The following is a 19984-nucleotide window of genomic DNA, read 5'->3' as shown; positions in this document are numbered from 1 at the left end:
GTGAGGAGCACAAGTACATCTGACCAGTGAATTGGAAATGGTAAGATGGGAAAGCAAGTGTGTGCATGTTGGCACTACTGCTTTTTGGGGCTGTCATCAGAGAGGTGTCACTGTGTGTGAGGCCCTACCTACATTGTTAAAAGTCACCCAATGCCATTTGTTCAGCCCTGTGAGGATGTAAGTTTTAACATCCTTATTAATATGTGGCTCCAAGTGGCTTTGACATACAGTGTAGTGACAACCATAAAATTGTTATAGGTCTGTGCATTTATTACAACAGCATAAGCTCTGGATAATTGGGAGGGCACTCTGCAAGCTCACTGCTGGGAAATGATTCCTGATACTTAGCCAAAAAAACTTCATTAATCATCATCTTAGGTCTTCTAGTTACCTTTGTCAGACCACTCCTTATGTTCTCTCCTTTTCATCAACACTTGCAGCCTTCAAACACTTGCAGTTATCTCCTTGCCACACATCCCCATGCCCGAGGCTGCTCTGAGAAAGGGGAGTCTGTAACCCTGAACATCAGAAGGCTGAACTCTGTCAATCACCATATTTGCAATTGTAATCTTAACAGGGAAAAAACCCAAACCTCAGAACCCCCTTCAGAGAAGCAGGCCTTTAAACTACAAAAGGCTGGAGTCATGGGAAGAATAATGAGATCATATTTTGTCAGCAGAATTTTAATCCTGAAATCAAACAAGATCAGAGACTATTCTGCATGGAGAACACACAGGCTCCAGCTTGCTCTGTGCCTTGGCAGAGGGAACATGGTAGGGCTTTTTCTCCCAAAAGACCCCTGTCTCCCTTGCATCTTGCACAGGAAATTTAGGGAGGTAGCATAGACTAGTGGAAAAAAAATAAAGCAAAGAGGAGAACTCAAGTTAATCCTGGCTGTGCTGTTGACAGGCAGCAGGATTACTTTGCTTGCCCACAGTGCCTTGGGCTATGAAGTGCTGTCTAAGCTGGCAGCTGAGTTTTGGAGTTTTGTGCAGAAAGATGCTTCTTCTACTTAGAGGACTTTAGCGGAATGAAACCCCATCATTTGAGCAATGCTGGGCTGTTCTTGTTCTGCTCTGGAAGCCCGTGGGGTGAGACCAGTCAAGCTGGGGCACTGCTGAAATTGCCAGTAGAGCTGTTTGGTACATGGCAAGGGACCCCTGCTGCTCCACCCATCGGTGTCACAACTCAAAACATCTCTGCTTTCCCAGAAAAAAACCCTCACATTCATCACTGCCTAGCACTGACAGGCCTTAAAAAATCAGGGGACATGCAGCAGAAGCCTCCCAGTCACTTCCATCTGATGACAGGCTCAAGTTACCCTTGACTCCAGACATGGCTTTGCAATCCCATTTCTCAACTCTAACAATTAGATAACACTGAGGATTTACAATCCCACTGTGGGACAGTCACATGTTAGCCTTACCAGTCACCAATCTGCAAGATCCCCAAAAGGAATGAAGCAGAGAGTGAAACACGGAGAAAAGGGCATGAATCTGAAATTCAGAGGATATCTGATACCCTGTAAATAACAAGCCTGATTCTGCGAAACCATGGGCTGACATCATGCTATATATCAATGCCTGTTCAGGGAAGGCTGTCTGCTATGGAACAAAAATGTGTGTTGAGAGAGGAAAAAACCCCAAACCAGCAAGGATGAAAGCAAGAAGAATGAAAACAGTTGCAGATACAAAGAAGAGAAAATGATTTATAAGTGTTCACGCAATTTCTGCTTTGTCAAGACTGATCTTTTCAGGTATTCCTTCTTTGTCTCGTGTGTATTTCAAACACAGACAAGGTTTAGCTGGAAGGAAGCCAGTATCCAGCCTCAGGCAATGATTAGTGAATCCATTTGGAGGAGCACACTTATCTTTGACAGACAGAGAGATTTCCAGGAGTCAGATATATTGGCAGCTGTCAGAGAGACTGGAAATTTACAGCCCAAATCACACTGAGCTCCTCCACCAAGAGGCACTGAGACACTGGCACAAAATCTTCAGACTCACACCTTCTTGCAGCCAGGTCTGAGGGTTCATACATGCAATTTTATTCTTCTTTACTCGCTCTGCACACGCTGGGTTTATCTCCATATAATTCATGTGAGTGTATTACCTCGTGTGCTGAGTGTGTTACCAGGGAAGGCTGGGGCAGGAAGACTAACACAGCACAGCTCAAGGGGCAAATTGCTGCTTTCCAAGCCAGAATTGCAGCCCCCTGTGCCCAGTTAAGACCTCCTTCAGGTACAGGACTTGAGGCTCCGAGCCACCCATTCACGTGGCAATGACAGATCAGTGCTGTAACTGGAGGCTGATTAGCTCTGAGCATGAAAGCACTTAAAGAAAATGCCCGGACACTCCACCGGACATTCCAGGGAGGAGCTGCCTCCCTCGTACCTGAAGCCCTGGGGACAGACACAGGTGTAGCCATTGACAGCATCCACACACACGGCTCCGTGACGACACTTGTGGCCCACGCAGTCGTCATCATCGATCTCGCAGTGCTTGCCGCTGTAACCCGGCAAGCACTCGCATCTGAAAGGCAAGAAGGTCGCTGTTAATGGCTTGTTTCAGAGATCACAACAACAGCACACACAGCCAGCCCAGCACCAATCTGGTTTGAGGTGGGGAGGTGTTAGCAATTATTCCTGTTAGCAATTATTCCTGGCAGCATCATGCAGAACTCCTGCCATCAGAAATGCTCAGGTCCCTCCTGGCTGGCTGCACTTGAGGTTCTGCAATCTGCTGAAATTTGAGCTGAGCAAAGCAACACCCTACTACTGCTGTTCCTCAGCCAAGGCTGTGGAGAAGGGTGATCACACAGTTGTCTCCCAATTCTGCTAAAGATGACAACATCTCCCCTAACCTCACAGACTCGAAGGGCAATATTCTGCCAGGGCAGTGGCTCTGGTGCCCCAGACTGTAATTTTGCTGGTGCTGAGTGTCTGAGGTTGGCCCTGTGCAGCTCCACAGAGCACAGGAAGGTCCTGCTTTCCAAATGGAAGCAATCTGCAAACAGGCCATAAAATTCAGCAAATTTAAAGGAAAAGACCATTGGTTGTGAGACCACCACCTGTTTGCCATTCAATTGCAGGGCAAAATGCTGCTGCAACTACAGTAAGTTGTCTTTGCAGCCTGTCCTTTCCTGTGGTGACACTCAGGCAAACCTGTACCTGCTGCTGTGGGGGAACACTTCACAGGAGCATCACCATGGGATGTACCCAAGCCTGCAGACATTACCTTTGGGTTTTATTTTATGCAATTCTCAAGTTTGCTGTACGAAGGCTGCATCAGCATTTCTATTTATAAGTCTTGCAGAAGTTTATAACCTGACAATAGAAAATGCATCCCAAAGTCTCTGACTTGAATCAGATCTTTTGGGATTGCTGAGCAGCCTTTTTTTTGAATCTATACTGCAGACAATGTTTAGTCATGAACACTCTTTAGTCCATAAAACACGTTTTACTCCTCCCAGTTGGATGTTGTTGCACATCTGGAAAACAAAAGGCAAACCACTTCAACCAAAACAAGGGAAGAACTACAGTTAATTTAACAATAAAAGAGAGGTCTGTGCTCTTGCTAGAGCCCCATGGTTGGACTCAGAGTGCCTGCCACTGAGAGCTGGAAGAGGAGAGACATTATGAAGTTGAGGGAGGCAGCACCAAGAGCAAAACTACTGCTCCATCAATCTATTCCTCCTCCTCCTCCCTGCCAGCAGCCTGGCCGGGTAAGCACAGGAGGAAGCACCTTGTGCAAAACTTCTTCAGAGGAACTGGACACACGGGAGTGATGAGGATAAATATTTCCACTTTGCAGGCAGCAGTCGCTGTGCTGACTCTGGTTCCCAGTGACAGGGTGTGGCTCCTGGCCACTCCCCAGCTCACCAGGGCAAGGCAGGGAGGTGGGTGGCACTTGCCAGAGTGCAGCAGTGTGCCCTGTGTGTGCCAAAGGCCAGGGAGCAGCTGCCACAGCATCAGGGCTACAGCAGCCACTGAGAACGTGACCTTCAGTCTCCACTTGTGGCTCGTGACTGGCTAAAACAGGGGAGCAAAGCCTGTGGATCTGTGGCTGTCGGGTGGATAAGGCTGGGCAGATCCATACGCTTCTTGTCTCCACCCTCCCTGCAGGAGAGGCCCCACCACAACCCTCCACAGCCACAGGAGGGTTGATATCCCAGCTCTGCACACCTGAATTGCTTTTTTTACACCCTGGTGGCTCAGGGAATACTGTGGTTAACATAATGGAGATGACAAAACAGAACAAAAAGCAAAAGGTGTTTCTTCCCCAAACCCTAAGAAGTGGGCAGCATTTTCTGGCAGCACTGCAGTCACACCTGCAAGGAAATAATGTCAATCAAAGGACTTTGTGGGGAGAATTGGCAGCATTTAATCCTGTTGCTTTTTATTGATCCCTGCAGTCCTAATATAAAGTGATGTAATAATGAACGATGTGCAGTTCCTTATACAGGGCTGCCATGCATCAATTTTATGATGTGTATTGGCTATCTCAGTAATGACAGAACCACCACTTTTCTCTGCAGGGCTGCATTAAATCAGCATTTTAAGCTGTCAGGTAATAATTCCAAGCTTTAGAATAATAAACTATATTTATACCATGCTCCAACATCAATACAGTGAATGGAAAAACATGCTCCTTTTCTGAAGTTTTTTTTTTTGGAAGTAATTTCATTGTGTTAAATGGTATTTTTTGGTTGATTTTTGTTTTGTTTTGTTTTCTGGCATACAGAAAGCTACTCTTCTTCTATAGTATCAGCACAATAAAGATGTGGAGGCTGGAAGGGAGAAAAGCCACCTGCAATTTTAGCTCAGAAAGCAAAGAGCTCTGTGCAGCCAAGGAGACACTGAAATAGTCCAGTTTGCTTCCAAACTTGGCTTTTCCTTTAGAAACATGGAATCCCTTTTGGGTCAGTCTCCTCTGAGCTCTCGGTGTGTCACATCTAGGTTGAAGCTACCACAAAATTCCTGCCTGGAGTGTAGCAGGTGAGAAATTCAGCCCCATGAGTTCCTAACCCAGAGTCTTCCCAGAAAACCAAGGTCTCCCCCACCAGGGAATGATGGCATGGTAGCTCCATCCTTATCCCACACAGTGCCAGCAAGGGACTAGGTATCAGTAAAAGTCTGATGCAGTAAAGAAGGTGGCAAAGAAACCTTCGTGTTCAAATCCTGGTAAGAGAGTAATTTATGTGATTAGATCAGTTATCTCATTTCCCAGTGACCATCTGACACCACTACCGTTGAAATTTTGTTTTCTGTTACAGCTTTGTGGTGATGGCAACATTCCCAGTATCAGAGAGAGCCAAAAAACACGTGCAGTGGTATTGAAAATGTTGGCATTTGCATCTGCACTCAGTGCCTGTTGCCTTAAAGACCTGAATCATGGCTTCTATTGCAGGGCCAGGATGGAATTTCCCTCTGCAGATAAATAAATAACTTGGCTTCCTATTTTTTTCCTGTCTTTGTTATCTTTTCTTCCCTCTGCAGAGCTGTGGACTGACTAGAGCTGAGGGAAGGACAGACAGACTGTCCTTGCTGCCATGATATCCCTCACTGGTGTGTCCTACTCACATGCCCAGGGCACAAACAGCTCAGGAACAAGCCTGAATCCTGCCATTAACATTCCCTGCCTCTGGAAGCAGATAGAGGTACCCAAGCTTGACTCCTTCTGCCTGCAGCATTATCCTGCACCATGACACCCTAAATGGATGGAACACCCCAGGTCAGGAGATCAGGCTGCCCAAGGGATCAGCTACAGCACAGGAGCAGAGGCTGCTGATTTCAGTGAGCCCCAGCAGCACCCACACCTCACTGCAAAACTGCTGAGGGCTATCAGCCCATTTCTGACCAGTTTGGTGCCACCAAAGCATGAAAGAAATAGCAATACTTGCACAACTCTACATTCAAGCTGGGCAGGCTCCTTCACCTCTCAATTCTGGCTGCTAGAAAGCAAAATGGGAGAGGAGCAGTAAAGAAATCAGGGATTTTTCTGTATCATTCTATGAATAGTGGAAGAAATAACACAACAAATAGTATGGAAAAATACAATTTTTCTAAATTTAGAAAAACCAAATATAGTTTTTTCTATATTATTTTTATATAGTTTTGCTATATTTAGAAAAATAATTATAAGTAGTTATTTAGGCTCCCCTCAAGGGTTAATGGCCCCGCTGTGAAGAACACTTTTCTAGCAAGCATGTGAAAAAAAGTCTTATGTTCTACAATTATTTGGGTGGCAGGTATGAAAATGCTTGCAGCAAGAGTAAAACCATTCAGGGCCACAGCTGTCTCCATCCCTTCCTTCATCTCATAACGTGATGCAGCTACTGGATTAACCAAATGATGGATTAACTAGGAATGAAACCTGCAACTATTTATGTACCAGCACACGGCTCCTTATCCTGTACATAATTTCAGGAACCACCCTCATCATTTAATAGCTTCATCTTTCTCAAGATTTATAAACATTTCTGTCTGGAGGCTTTTCACCCAAAAGAAAGGCCGGACTGTGCAGCTGGCCACCATCTCTAAAATTTTGGTTCATCTCCTTTTAGCTCTCCTGAAATGTCCTGTGTATCAGTTTACACTATTCTGACAATCTGGTGGCTTCACAAGACACAATCTGACCCCAGCTGTGAGTTACCAGGAAGACCAAAGAGTGCTACCATCCCTCTCTTGGGACATACTGGGTGTGCTCCACAAAATCCCAGGAGGGAGCACCCAGGACTGAATGATGGCTGGGAGAACAACCTTAGGGGAAGGTGCAGAATGCAGCTCACACTGCACTGCACTCTCCTGGATTTGTCTCTCCTTCTTACATTGATTCAAAGATCTTTTCCTGACAAGCTTTCTATAGAGCTTGACTTTTCAATTGTCTGTCTCCATTTGCTAAATTGCTCTGAAATTCCCTCTTCACACAAGGGATGAACACTGCTACTGCACACCTCTCAAAACTCCCCAACCCTCCAGATGTTTTACTGCCATTTAAAACATGAGCCTTTATTTTGCCTCTGTGAAACAGGCAAGTCATTCCCAAAAGGCAAATGCAAACACAGACTTCACCAAATCCCAGATGAGCCAAGCAAGGCCAATGGAAAAGGTGAGTCCTGAGTGAAAGCCATCCAGCTCTGGATTTGTTAAGGCTCCTGTTATGCTGCTTGAATTTCTAAATGCACTAAGGAACACATAAGGAAACTGTCCTTGTTTTCTGATGCAGGTTAAGATACTTTGCAGTGACTGTTCTATAAGTTCTCCTTTTGCCATGCTCTCTTCCAGAATAATTTCTCTGCTCTGAGGGTACATCCACTATTTCCAAGTAAACCACAGAAAGCTAGAAAAGTATGTATGTATTCATTAAAGATAAAATATGACATGATCTGAAGTATATATAGTCTTGCATTATTTGTGTTAAATTTGATTATTTTTGCCCCCAACTCATTGCCAGTTCAACCCCAGCCAAGCCAATGGGTGGATTTTCCCAGTGTGCAGAGACCAACACATGCTCACCTGGTTCCTTTGTCAAGGGGAACACATTTGGACTCATGTTGGCAGGGGTTTAGGTCAGGAACACAGTGGTTGATCACCTCATCACACAGTTCACCTGAGGAAAAAGAAAAGCAATAAAGCTGTAACACAACTTGGACAGCCCTGAACACCCATGGTATCCAGGGATGGCCAGTCTCCCTCAGTGGAGACAGCTCAGTAGTTCAGCAGGAAGTGACAATACAACTTGTTGAGACTTCATTAAATTGGGCTCCTTTGACCTACAGTGACCACAGTGTTTCTATCACAGGGATTTGAAAGGCTGGTATAAAAAGTACTGACATGTAAACTCCACTTGGAGACAGACAAGGGATCAAATGGGCAGTTCCTGACCCAGAACCTCTTATTTCAAAGCAAGAAAGTGACACAAAAGTGAAGTTGCTCATTAGACCGTAACATTTTCACACGGATACATATTTTAGCCATAGTTAATACTCTGCCAAAGGAGTCAATTGGACATCATTCTGCAGAAGAAAAACAACCCACAAAGCCTCCCCCCCGAACCTCTGTGACTCTCCATAATAGGAACCAGCTTTAGGGCTGCATGTAATTATAAAACATTCACTATTTATAAGAGAAGTACTAGCTCTATTGTGCTCACAGGAGATGATGTCTTTTCAGAAGAAAAAAAAATCCATCACATGTAAGCTCAGCTCAGCTGTTTCTAGGTATGGTCTGTAACATGCCATGAACCTCCCTGGATTTGTATAAATTTTAATAATTAATAGTTGCAGAATGTTCAAACCCAGATAGTTTATTTAAATACAATCCTTCTCTGAGTCCTAAATTATTAGGTCACACTTCAGTACCCCAGGATTTGAGATCCAGCCAAAGACCACAGAAATCTTTGCCTTCCCCAGAATCCAGCCTACTCCACACCTCCCAAAGCCTTGCAGGAAAAGCAAAGGTCAGGTAGTCTCAACATGGAAACCCTCAAAAGCTACAGTCCCGAAGTCCCCTGTGCAGCTCTATCAGAAGAGCACATCTGCAGGGTTTCAGGGTTATACATATTTTCTGTGCCTATACACAGCACATACCATCACATAAGCAAACAGGCCATGTGGATAGTGTGGGAAAAAGGATAACGTGGGAGGCACTGGAGGGCTGGCAATGTTCTGGGGTGTTTTCATGGAGCTGCAGCTCCACCTGCCTTGGAAGAAACTCAAAACCCCTTACATTTCTCTACACTCCAGTGGCTACGGAGAAACACTTGAAAACACAAGCCAAGCAAACCACAAAGGTCAAAATTCAGATGGAAAATGCAAATCAGAACCATTCATCTCTTATCAGTTTTGTGATCTGGCAGGGGTGTCTGAGAGCACAATTTTGAGGATGACTCTGGTGCTGATAGGTATGGTTTAAGTTGTTAACTCCCCCAGCTGCTAATGCTCAGTCGGGTTATTTCTCCCACATGTCCAGCCTCCCTGCAGTACAAGCTACATCTCTCTTGATAAAACCCTTCATATTAGAAGGGAAGTATAAGATGTGATTACAAAAATTACCCAATTGTTTTTGTGCGTTTCAAACACGGAATATCTGCTGTGTCTTCTTTTGAGAGCTCTCAGGCATAAGTGAGACAGTGGAGCGAGAATACAAGCCATGAGAGGGGGCACCACCAGCACAAACCCTGTATTCATGTGCCACACACCCCCTCATGACTCATGAGTGGGCTGGGTTTGGCAATACTGGAGAGGTCTGGCATGGCAACCTGCAGTTGATTGTTCATAGTATCAGTTATAAGACACCCAGTTCCAACTGGAGCCAAGGAAACCCAGGAAGTCACCTCTAGGAAATACTACCAAATCTTTTTACAACCCTGGATAAATCCTGGGTAAATGTAATGAAGGTGTCCAGCTCAGGAAAGGGGAAATGCCAGTTAAACTGAACACTGCAGATCCATGGGAACCAGGGAAACAGATCATTCACTGGCCTTGAGGTTTGCCACTGTACTTTATTGCTCCTCAAAAGCAACTGGAGATGCTCAAGTCTTGCCACAATAAATCCCTCTGTCACTGGGGACAGCTATTAACACTCTGAGGTGGCAGAACTGGAGACAGGTCTGTTTAATGCAACCCCCAAATCCACAGGCCACCAACCCTCCCAAATACTAACAAGCAAAGGGACTCCCTTGGACCTGAAAAACACCAGGTCAGACCTTGCTCTGATGCTTGGAACAACTTCCAGTTTGTCATCTCAGAATTCCCCGTGTCCCTTGTGTGCTACGAATCTTATGTGAGAATAAACATGAAAAAAAACTAATTGGCTGGTGACACTAAAAGGACTCAATAAGCTAAAGCTGGAAATATTTTTGGAAGACCATTTAATACCTGAATACAGTGTGGATAAATACCTTCAACTATGCTCTCACTAAAAATGGTCAACACATACTTTTGAAGTTTCTTTTTTTGTTTTGCTTTGTTTTGAGGAACAGGAAACAGGCTTTAAAAAATATGAACAGTTTCAAAACTCTCAAAGGAAATCATAATTCTTCTTAAAGTATTCTTCTGAACAGTCTTGACAAGTGCTTAGAGATCCAGTAAAAATCTCCCCAAATGTCAAATATTATGACTCACTGTGTCATTCTGAAGACACCACTATCAAAACGTAGGAGAATTCTAGGCTGGGTACCAAACACAGCATCCAAAAAAATGATATTTTTCATGCAAAACTTGGAACATTTAAGGATCCTTCCTGTTATTTTTCCCATCTATCACTCATTAGGGAGTTCACTTGGGAACGCCTTGCAACTAGAGCAGCCTCATCTCAGGAAGAGAATACTTCTGGGTCATTATTTCAGGCCCCACCAGTGTTCAGTAGACACTGCAGAAAGCATGCCAGGGAAATAAAACACTTTCTGAAAATAAAAAACCCAAGGCACCAGCTACACAAAGTCTTTCTCTCCCATATTTTATTCACTCAGAAAATATCTGGGCCAAAAAATCTGCCCTCAGACCTGAGAGTGCAACATTCATTGGTTGCTTTAATGTCAGTATCAGAGGAAAAATCTGATCCTCTGTTTTTTTGGAGTGACACAGAGCTGCTTCTCTGTGCAGCAATGAAAAGTCCAGTCCAAGTTTCTCACTGGATAGTTATGTGAACCTAAAAACAAACTGCACATTCATCCTAGGCCAGCTCCTAGCAGCACTGATTGTCTTCGTGGAAGATATTTGATCGTGCTAAATCAAGAGAAAACTTCAGTGTAACGCTTTCCCAAACGTAGAAAACAATCCAACCTCCCCATTTTCCTCTCTCCCACACATTCTCCAATCAGAGCTCCACTTTGGGTACGCACAGGTTTCTGAAGTGCTTATATAAAATGGACTGGGAAACCACAGCTGTATTTCTTTTTTAAGCAGTGAAGCATTTTGCAATCCTAAATAATGAAGGAAGCACTCTGATCTACCACAAAAAACCCCTGCAGTTTTCAGACTGGAACCAAGGTATACTGAGAGGTGGAAGAGTAACAGGTGGATCTGCCATTGCTGCTGATTCACGAATTACCAAAAAAAAAAAAAAAGGAAAAAAAAAATCTCCAAACAACAGCAAAGGTATTCTGCCCTTTTGAAACTACCTCCCTTGTCCCCTTCACCAGCACTGATTGTTGTCTTAAGAAACCGCAACACAACTTTTTTTTTTTTGCCTCATGCAACATTTTCCTGGTCTTATTTTTCAGCAAAATCCTGAATTTCACGGGGCTTTCCGCAGGGCTCACTGCTTCTGAAGAGCTGCCAAGAAACATGCTTAGGCTTTTCTGTAGCCTTCCCCACGTCTCAGAACGAAGCCAAAACAACAATAGAGCAATAAAGAGGACTTTTACACACAGTTTAATAATCATCTTTCTTTTTTCCGTTCTGTGCTGTCATGAGAGCTATTTATTTCATGCCCCATTAGGCTTTTAAAGCCAGGATCCAAGTTACACTATTTCTCCTTAATCAGTAAAAGAGAAACTGGATGCAGTAAAAGTATTTTACTTATTTATCTGCAAGTAGAACTGCAGTTCTGAAAAGACAATTTAGAGCACCAATTTGCAACCAATGAGTTCAATGATTTTTCTTTTGTTCCATGTCACTTGGGTGATACTTTGTTCTGTCATTCAGAGCATTCAAGAAATAATTGATGAAGCAACACAGAAAATATTCCTGTCCTTAACACTAAGGAAGTTTTAGCAGGGCCTGGAAGACAAACAGTAAAAACGCTGTCAAGAATTTCACAATATTACTTGAGAAAAGGAACGTGCTTGCAGTAAAGAAAGGATGGGGAAAGCCTGGCCTGTATCCACAGAGAAAATATTTCCAGGCTGGACAGGGTGAGCGCTTAAATACTGTGTTGCAATGTTCTGAACCTTGCCAGGTAAGTCAGAATGGAACTCTTGTCTTTACTGCTAATAAAAATTCATGTGCTGTTTTTCTCCTAAGAGATTACTCACTTTATATCTAATAATTTGTACCGGAAGAAATGCCTTCCTTATTTTGTTTTCCCCTGTTCTCTTTTCAGTCATTAAAAAGAAGTCAGTGCCAACTGGAAATTTCAGAACACTGAACCCAAAAATGGTTGGGTGGAACAGGCATAGGATGTTCCTCTAACAATGTAATTCAGTAAGGAATGTTGTTGATGTTTGATGAAATCGATTTGAGGCTCATCTTAGAAAATAAAAAGATGAATTTTTTTACTTCCAAGCTGTTTGAACTTGCAATGAAGAGATGAGAAACTCTGTGAAAATCCTTCAGTAGCAAATGCTGCCATTTTAGATATCAAAACATCAAGGAAATTACCTGGAATGCACTGTAGCAGAATTCTTTCTGCAGGATTACTGAAGTTTGCTCTTGCTTGATCAACACTGCCCACAATACTTAGTAGGCAAAGAACTAAGATTTATTTCGTGCTTTTTATCCTGCGTTAATTCTTAAAATCTCCAGAGTTTTCACTTACCAGGTTTTGACCTGTTAAGTGGGAACCGGAAGTTAGATTCCACATCGAGATTCCCACGGTGGCTTGTTTTTCAGAATCAAGGAACAATTATCCCAAATCTTGAGGTTTAACAAAAGGATAATGGATAAAACAAGATCTGGGCATGGAAATAATGATCCCTTCACTATTTCAGAATCCTGAAGAAGGAATGTGTTCTAGTTCTGTGCACTGCCAAAGTACGAAAAACCATATTCAACATCCCAAATGCCACACAATGCAGTCTGTGAGACAGTGACTGAACCAGACAATTTCCAGTGCTCCTACAAGGTGCATTATCCCTCAGAACCACTGTGCCTGGAACAGATCCTGATTTTGCTGGACTACCTAAATTTTTGAGCTGTATTTCTTTATATGTCTGGAATCTGTAAGGGATTGATTCAGTTATTCACACAGTCTAGTGCAGTCACACCTGAGATGTCACACGTTAGCTGAGATGTCCTTCCAGAGCTGGCAGAGAGGACACTGGACACACTGTAGATTCATATAGTCTGAACATGGGGATGGGGAATGTTGTGGGGTTGTGGTCTGTTCAAAACACTTTGTCTCTGCCACTCCTTCCTCCTCATGCTGTTCCCCTGCTCCAGCATGGGCTAAATCCCATGGGACACAGTCCTTCATGACCTTCTCCAACGTGGGTCCTTCCCTCAGGCTGCAGTTCTTCAAGAACTGCTCCACTGTGGGTCCCTTCTGTGGGATACAGTTTTTCAGGAGCAGACTGCAGTGACACAGTTCCTGCCAGAAAACCTGCGCCTGCCTGGGCTCCTTCTCTCCATGGGCTGCAGCTCCTGCCAGGAGCCTGCTTCAGGAAAGATATTGAGGTGCTGGAGCAGGTCCAGAGAAGAGAAACAAGGCTGGTGAGGGGACTGGAGCACAAGTCCTGTGAGGAGAGGCTGAGGGAGCTGGGGCTGTTCAGCCTGGAGAAGAGGATGCTCAGGGGAGACCTCCTCACTCTCTACAACTCCCTGACAGGAGGAGGGAGCCAGGTGGGGGTTGTTCTCTTCTCCCAGGCAACTGTCAGTAAGACAAGAGGGCTCAGTCTTCAGCTCTGCCAGGGGAGGTTTAGGTTGGATATTAGGAAGAAATTCTTTCCAGAGAGGGTAATCAGGCATTGGAATGGGCTGCCCAGGGAGGGGGTGGATTCTCCATCCCTGCAGGTTTTTAAGATGAGACTGGATGTGGCATCAGTGCCATGGTCTAGTAACCATGGTGGTAGTGGACCAAGGGTTGGACTTGATGATCTCCCTTCCAACCTGCCTGATTCTATGATTCTATGGGTTCTCCCTGGGCTGCAGGGGCACAGCCTGCCTCACTGTGGTCTTCATGGGAGCCTTCCCTCCTCTTTGTCACTGGCCTTGGTGTTTCCATGGTTGCTTCTCTCACATTTTTTCACCAGCATTGTTGATGGACTCAGCTTTGGGCAGTGGCAGGTCTGAGAGGGGAGCAGCTCCTGATCTCTTCTCACAGAAGCCACCCCTACAGCCTCCCTCCTCCCCTGCTACCAAAACCTTGCCACGTGAACCCAACATGGTCCTTGAACCAAGGGAGGTCTCTGCAGAGCACTTCATATGCAGAAAGATTTGCTTCTTTCCCACTGTGCTTCTTCACAGACTGGATTTAATGAATTGTACATCCCATTTGAGGATGATTTCATCCCACCCATCCTTCAGGACAGCAGTAGCTGACATTCCATTTTCTTATAGATACACTGTTTCCTGATGAACAAAGAGAAATTCTCTGGTATATCTTGTTCCACAAACATGACACTTTACATTTTACAGATGGGAATTTGACCAGAGGAAATCCTGGAGCTGGAGCACTCCAACATAACAGGACACCCATACTGAGGCTGAAGACAGGCTGCAGCTCTGCCAGTTACTGTGCTATTTCCTCCTTTAGTCCCAGTAGATGAGATAAGATACTCCAATCTGATAGCAATGACATGTGGTTCTCTTCTAAAAAAACAGGGCTGGAAATGGGCTTAGGCTCTTGAACAAAGCCAAAACCTTCCAACTCTTCCAGCACTTCTCATTCCTAGTTACACAACTGGGGAGTGTGGGTGCCTTTTTATGTTCTGCACAGACAGCAAACACACTTCATATTTGCCAAGTAACTAAAACTGAGACACTTCCATGTAAGGCAGCACTCCTTCAAATAAAAGGAAGAAAACAGACCAAACTGTGACCACAATTTTCACTGTTTGTCTCTGGGAAGTTATAGCTAAGGTTCCAAAATTTAAAAGAACCTGATAGTTAGGTACTTGTTTAAGCCTTCAGTGTTTATTAGGCAGTCCATATCCTTGTGGCTGAACCACACTACCTCAAACCTTCCTGTTTCTCTATCAAACATGCAGTTAAAAACTCACAGGGTGGAAAAAGCAGCTGCAGTGCCATGATCCACCTCAGCCCTGTCCATCTCTCACTGGTGCCTGTCTTGGGGGTGGTGTCACATCACCTCACAATGGTCATGGTGGGAGAGCTGCAGCACAGGGGCAGCCACCCCACAGCTACTTTCCCTAGGGTTGTTTGGCTGGTCTGGGTGCTTGGCTCTGGCCAGGCAGTGTCACCACAACGGGATAAACCAGGAAAAGGGCCCATAATCACTAACAGGGAATTCTGCTCTGTCTAAAAACAGCAGAGCTGCAAAAATCTGATACCATCTACCACAGGACACCACAAGGTCCCCTAAGGTAAAACAGATCTTAGCCTTCTCTTCCAAAGACATCAAACCAGAAATAGTTTTTAGCTTTTTTTAAAAATTTATTTATTTTGAGAGATATATATTTTTTCTGTGATACAAACTGCTTGCAGCTTTTTCCCAGGGAAACAAACTATTTTAAAACACTTGCTCCCCTCCCCTCTCTGTGTATTTTAGAAAAGACCTATTTTAAGCAGTAGAAGCCACTAATTATTATTTTTTAGGTTTCAGAACAAAGAGGGGTGGGTATTTGTTGAAGTTTTTTAGGATCCTTAGAAAGTAGGATTATATTTCTTGGGGGAATTTTTTTGTGTAGAAGTGCTACATATTTCTGCTTGTGGCTAAAATCAGATAGGAGGAAGGAAAAATCCCAAATAAACTAGCAGGTAAAGCATAAAACCATTCAAAGCACACAGTACATGTTTGGTGCAGCCCATTTGTTCCTTTATATATGTTTGGACCCCTCTTCACTTGGATACCCAGAGGAAAATGAGGCTGAGGAGAGGATCTCTTTGGAGGTTAAGAGATGCTGTATTTGAATCTAGGACTATGAGCAAAACAGTGATGGCTCTCCAGGAGGTCTGTGACAGTAGTGAATAAGAAAAAGAAGTGGAAGGGAAAAGCTCTATGAATTTCACCCTACATTTATAACTCTAAAGCCAGGGAGAGAGCAGAACATATGTATGAGGCAGAAATTAGAAAAATACAAAAAGGAAAAGAACTGGGGTGGCTTATCTAATTCATAGCTTTCTCTTTTGATGTTCCTATATATTATTGTCTCTTTTTTAAGGAGAGGAAAACCTACAAAGCTGTAAGGAGGAGCTCCTTACAGGGTACAAATGGGTTATAAACCAGCCTACACTGCTCAGAGCTGCCTGGATTTTGGGTGCATGATTATCCTGAAAGAAATACATGTTTGTAATTTAGCTTCAGGATTAAAATAACCAGCTGGACAGAAGAAAAATAAGACATCAGCTGACAATAAAAGCCATCAGGACTCTACCACACAGCATGAGTGTTGGTTTGGTTATTGAAATACAGGCAACAAACACTGAAAATATTGACTTTGGGAATGGTGAGGAAACCTGGTGGTGCAGGTAGAGGCTGGAATGTTTTTATGGTATTCAGCTCTCTGCCTCCCCTCCTCTCAGTTTTGTCTTCTTTAACTTGAATTACTACTTCATAGAATCCATTTGTATTTCCACATTGTTTTGAAGCTAGTAGATGGAAAAGAACTAGGAAGGAGGTTATTGTGTGAGCGTGGGTTGCTTTTTGGTGTGGGTTTTTTCTTTTTTTTTAAATGAAAGTGAAATGGGGCTGGAGTGTGGGAAATTCTCTCCTCAGCAGTCACTTAACAAATTGGGCATTTTTCATCTACTTCGAGAGGGGAGAAAGACTGTCAAAGAATTTTAAAGGAAAACACTGCAAAATGTTATTAATTGAAGAAAGATTTTTGGCCTTCATTATTCCAACCAGTGAAAGCAAAATTCATGCATCATAATTTGGGATACTGTTTCCTAAAAAGGCTATAATGAGTAAAACTAGACAGACAGAACATGGAGCAGGAAAATACTAAGGTATGGAAAAAGCCAAAGCCTGGATACTGCGACTCTGTCAACAGTCAAAATTTTCAACACGCACATTTTTAATTTGCATTTCATTTAGGAACGTAAGATTTACTATCGTGATTTAACCATTACTCAACTAAACCAAGGGGGACCCGAACTATTTCTTACAGAACAACACACATACACACACGCTCTTGGATCTTCCTCCTCCCTGTAGTCAGGCTATTTGTCCTATTACAACATACATTTGTTCCACACATGCAGCGTTTACTGAAATATCACTGGAGTCTTACCAGAATTGTGGCATCCAAGCCCACAGGAATGATGAGGGATTCAGGGTACCTGCCTGGCAGTGCTGCCAGAGCCTGCCTGCCTCTCCAGCTGAAAAAAGCAGGAATCTGCACTAACTGAGCTGGGCACCTCTAACCAACAGCCTGCATGTTACTGCAAACATCCCCAGAGGATCAGTACAGAAATGCTCCAGTGTAAAACACACCACTCTTGAATTAACGTGGGGTTTAACTTCAGCACCTGCTGAGAAATCCCATTTGTACCCAGAACCAACAACTGTTGCATAATTACATTGATAAAAATGTATGGTCTGGATTTGTTCAGCCACAAAGCCCAGCCAGTGACCCTTTTAAAGAAATTTCTGTTCTCCATACAAGTGTTGGTGAGAAAAGAAAAACTTGCTCTGTCTACCTACTCTTTGTTATCGACAGAACTAAGTATAATATTTGGGCACAAGACAAAGGGATATTACCTATATTTTCTGTCCCACTGGATACACCCTGCCTAAGGATGTCTGTGCCCTTTTAGGCAAAGTCCCACATTGAGAGCCCATTGTCCCCCAAGCTACTTCACAGGAAAGCAGCTTCCCTGGACAGTACTCTCTGCCATCCATTCTTTGTTCCTTCAAATAGAGATCAAATCCATACAAAGCTTTTCTATTCCTAACATTCCTAACATTCCTGTGCAGAACTGAAGTCACCTGCACTTACTTTTTTTTTTTTAATAGATAATGATATTCCTTCAGTATAAAAAGTTTTATCTAAAGAGAACATACACAGAGATGCCCTGGATGTCACAGCAGACTTCAGTCAAACTCTTTGGTCAACAGATCCCCCTCTTTCCAGGTCAGGCACACAAACCCTTCCCAAGTGTGTCTCCATGACTTGCCTCTGTGCTTCCATGGCATTTCCTCAGCTGCTGCTCAGTCAGCTGAGCAACTCCACATGATTTCCAGTCTCTCATGTTTGGATTCAGCTCTTAGAGGACCCTCAAAACCACAGCTCAGGTTTGCTTGGCTCGTATGTACTCGTGTTTGGCTGATGGCTTCAGTTCTTCCAGCCATTTCATGCTGCTCGCTCCCTTTGTGCTCCAAGGGCAGGTGTAGCTCCGAGGGCTGTTTCAGCCCAGGCAGCTGCACTGCAGTCAGTCCTTCCAGCTGACTGATCAGGTTGGATGAAATATCCCCCTCCAAAATGGAGGGAAAGCAGGTGAAGGCAATTCTTGTGTCACAGTTCACTAAACTCTTCCTATTTTAAGCAACACGAACTATTGGAACCCTTCGGATTCTGTTTTAAGCAACACCCCTATTTTTGCAACCTTTTTCACTTATGATTCACATTATATTTTCCAGGAGTATTTCCTTCTTTTCTTCAAAAATTCATTTTGTTTCAATTGTAGTCAAACTTACTGCCTGCACTGTTAGCAGGTGCTTATGTGTGCAAATGCTTATTGTGTGGCATAAACAGTTGTGTGTGATCCCACATGGCAAGATGGGCCTGGTATGTCACAAACTCCTGCTAATGAGCATAGTCACAGCACAGACAAAATTCAGGTGGAAAAAAAAAAAACAACCAAAAAAACCACTGGAAGATGATTAAAAATATTTCCAAACTGATTCTGAAGTATCACACGAGTTCTCTGGCCCTTATCCAGATGGTCATCTGAGAAAACATCCCAATCTACTTCTTTCCTACCTATTTTAATCTGAAAAAAAAAAAAAAAATTCTGCAATAATCCTGTGGAAAGGAAAGCACATTTGCATACATGCTGGATTCAGTTCCTTACTAGAGATATGTTTTCTTGGCTTGGCAAATATATTTCCACTTGTAAATGTAAAAACTCTGCCTCTTTGTATTGAGTCCTCTTTGAAACCACCCAAGAGTAGCTGACAAAAATAGTGCACAAATAAGCACAGTGGGCTCAACATACTACAAGCAAAACTCTTTGCTAAGCTTAAGTTTTTTAGTTTTTGGCAGAAATATCATTTTAGAGCTCCAATAAACGTACATTCAAGTCATAAGGCTTTTCTCAGCTGAAGATTTACATGGGCCTCCTTTGTATCAGCCACAAAAAGTATTTTAAGAGTTTGGAAATTCTAGAAGCTTTCCTCCTGCTTTACTCAGCCACTCAAGCTTGATCCTCATTAAATCCCCTGACATGTAATATATTCCAGTGTACAAGAAGCCCTTCATTACTTCTCCATGCTCTGAAGGTAATAAACCCATTTCAAAGGCTGGAAGTAGGAACTGTTGCAGGTGTTTCCTCACCCCTCCATGCTGAGCCAGGAAGGCTGGGCTAACACCATGTGAATTAGTCCGTTCCAGAACGACTTGAGAAAAAGCATTTTTAGATTCCAGTTAAGAGGGTTTCTGCTCTCACAGAAGGTTTAGGAAGGAATTTATCCGAAATGCAGGATGGACGCTGGAAAAACTAAGCCCATTTCTAACTCAGTCTCCAACCTCTGTGGCCATGGGCTCGGCAGAGGACTCTGTCACCTGCCAGGGGTGCACACTGAAGTCCACACCTGAGCCCACAGCTTCTCACACAACCTTTGCTTCTCCACTGGTGAAACGGACATAATGAATTTAAGCAGCACATCGTCAGGCTCTTTTTTTTTTTTTTAAATAAATGCAGACCTGTGAGACCTCAGGGGAAAGCCATGCTCTAAAAGCCAAGATTTTCCAGAACAGGTGTATATCAGACTCAGCTCAGAACTGGGAATATTTCTGAAATACATTTAGAGAGTTTGTATGCTGAGGTACAGACTTATCTAACACCCTAAACACTATTTTTTAATGTATTTTACAAATGAGGCATCAGTATTCTGACTCAGAAAAGCTGCCATATTTGTGAGCACACGTATTGCAATATTAACAGAACTAACATCTCTCCAGGAAGAAATCCAGGTTGC

General features: G+C 43.5%; 1 protein-coding gene across 2 annotated transcripts in view; it reads right to left on the bottom strand.

Moving 5' to 3' along the window:
- SLIT3 (slit guidance ligand 3) overlaps positions 1-19984 on the bottom strand; it is a 479718-nt gene that overhangs the window by 28979 nt on the left and 430755 nt on the right. For both annotated transcript variants that reach the window (XM_027682483.1, XM_027682484.1), the window contains 2 exons: positions 7517-7610; positions 2394-2531 (listed from right to left, as the gene is read on the bottom strand). In XM_027682483.1, the coding sequence (XP_027538284.1) occupies positions 2394-2531; positions 7517-7610 (232 nt within the window). The remainder of the gene's footprint in view (positions 1-2393; positions 2532-7516; positions 7611-19984) is intronic.

Source organism: Neopelma chrysocephalum, unplaced genomic scaffold, assembly GCF_003984885.1.
Source record: "Neopelma chrysocephalum unplaced genomic scaffold, ASM398488v2 Primary Assembly neopelma1_63, whole genome shotgun sequence".
Taxonomy (NCBI): domain Eukaryota; kingdom Metazoa; phylum Chordata; class Aves; order Passeriformes; family Pipridae; genus Neopelma; species Neopelma chrysocephalum.
This window is presented reverse-complemented; position numbering and strand designations above follow the sequence as displayed.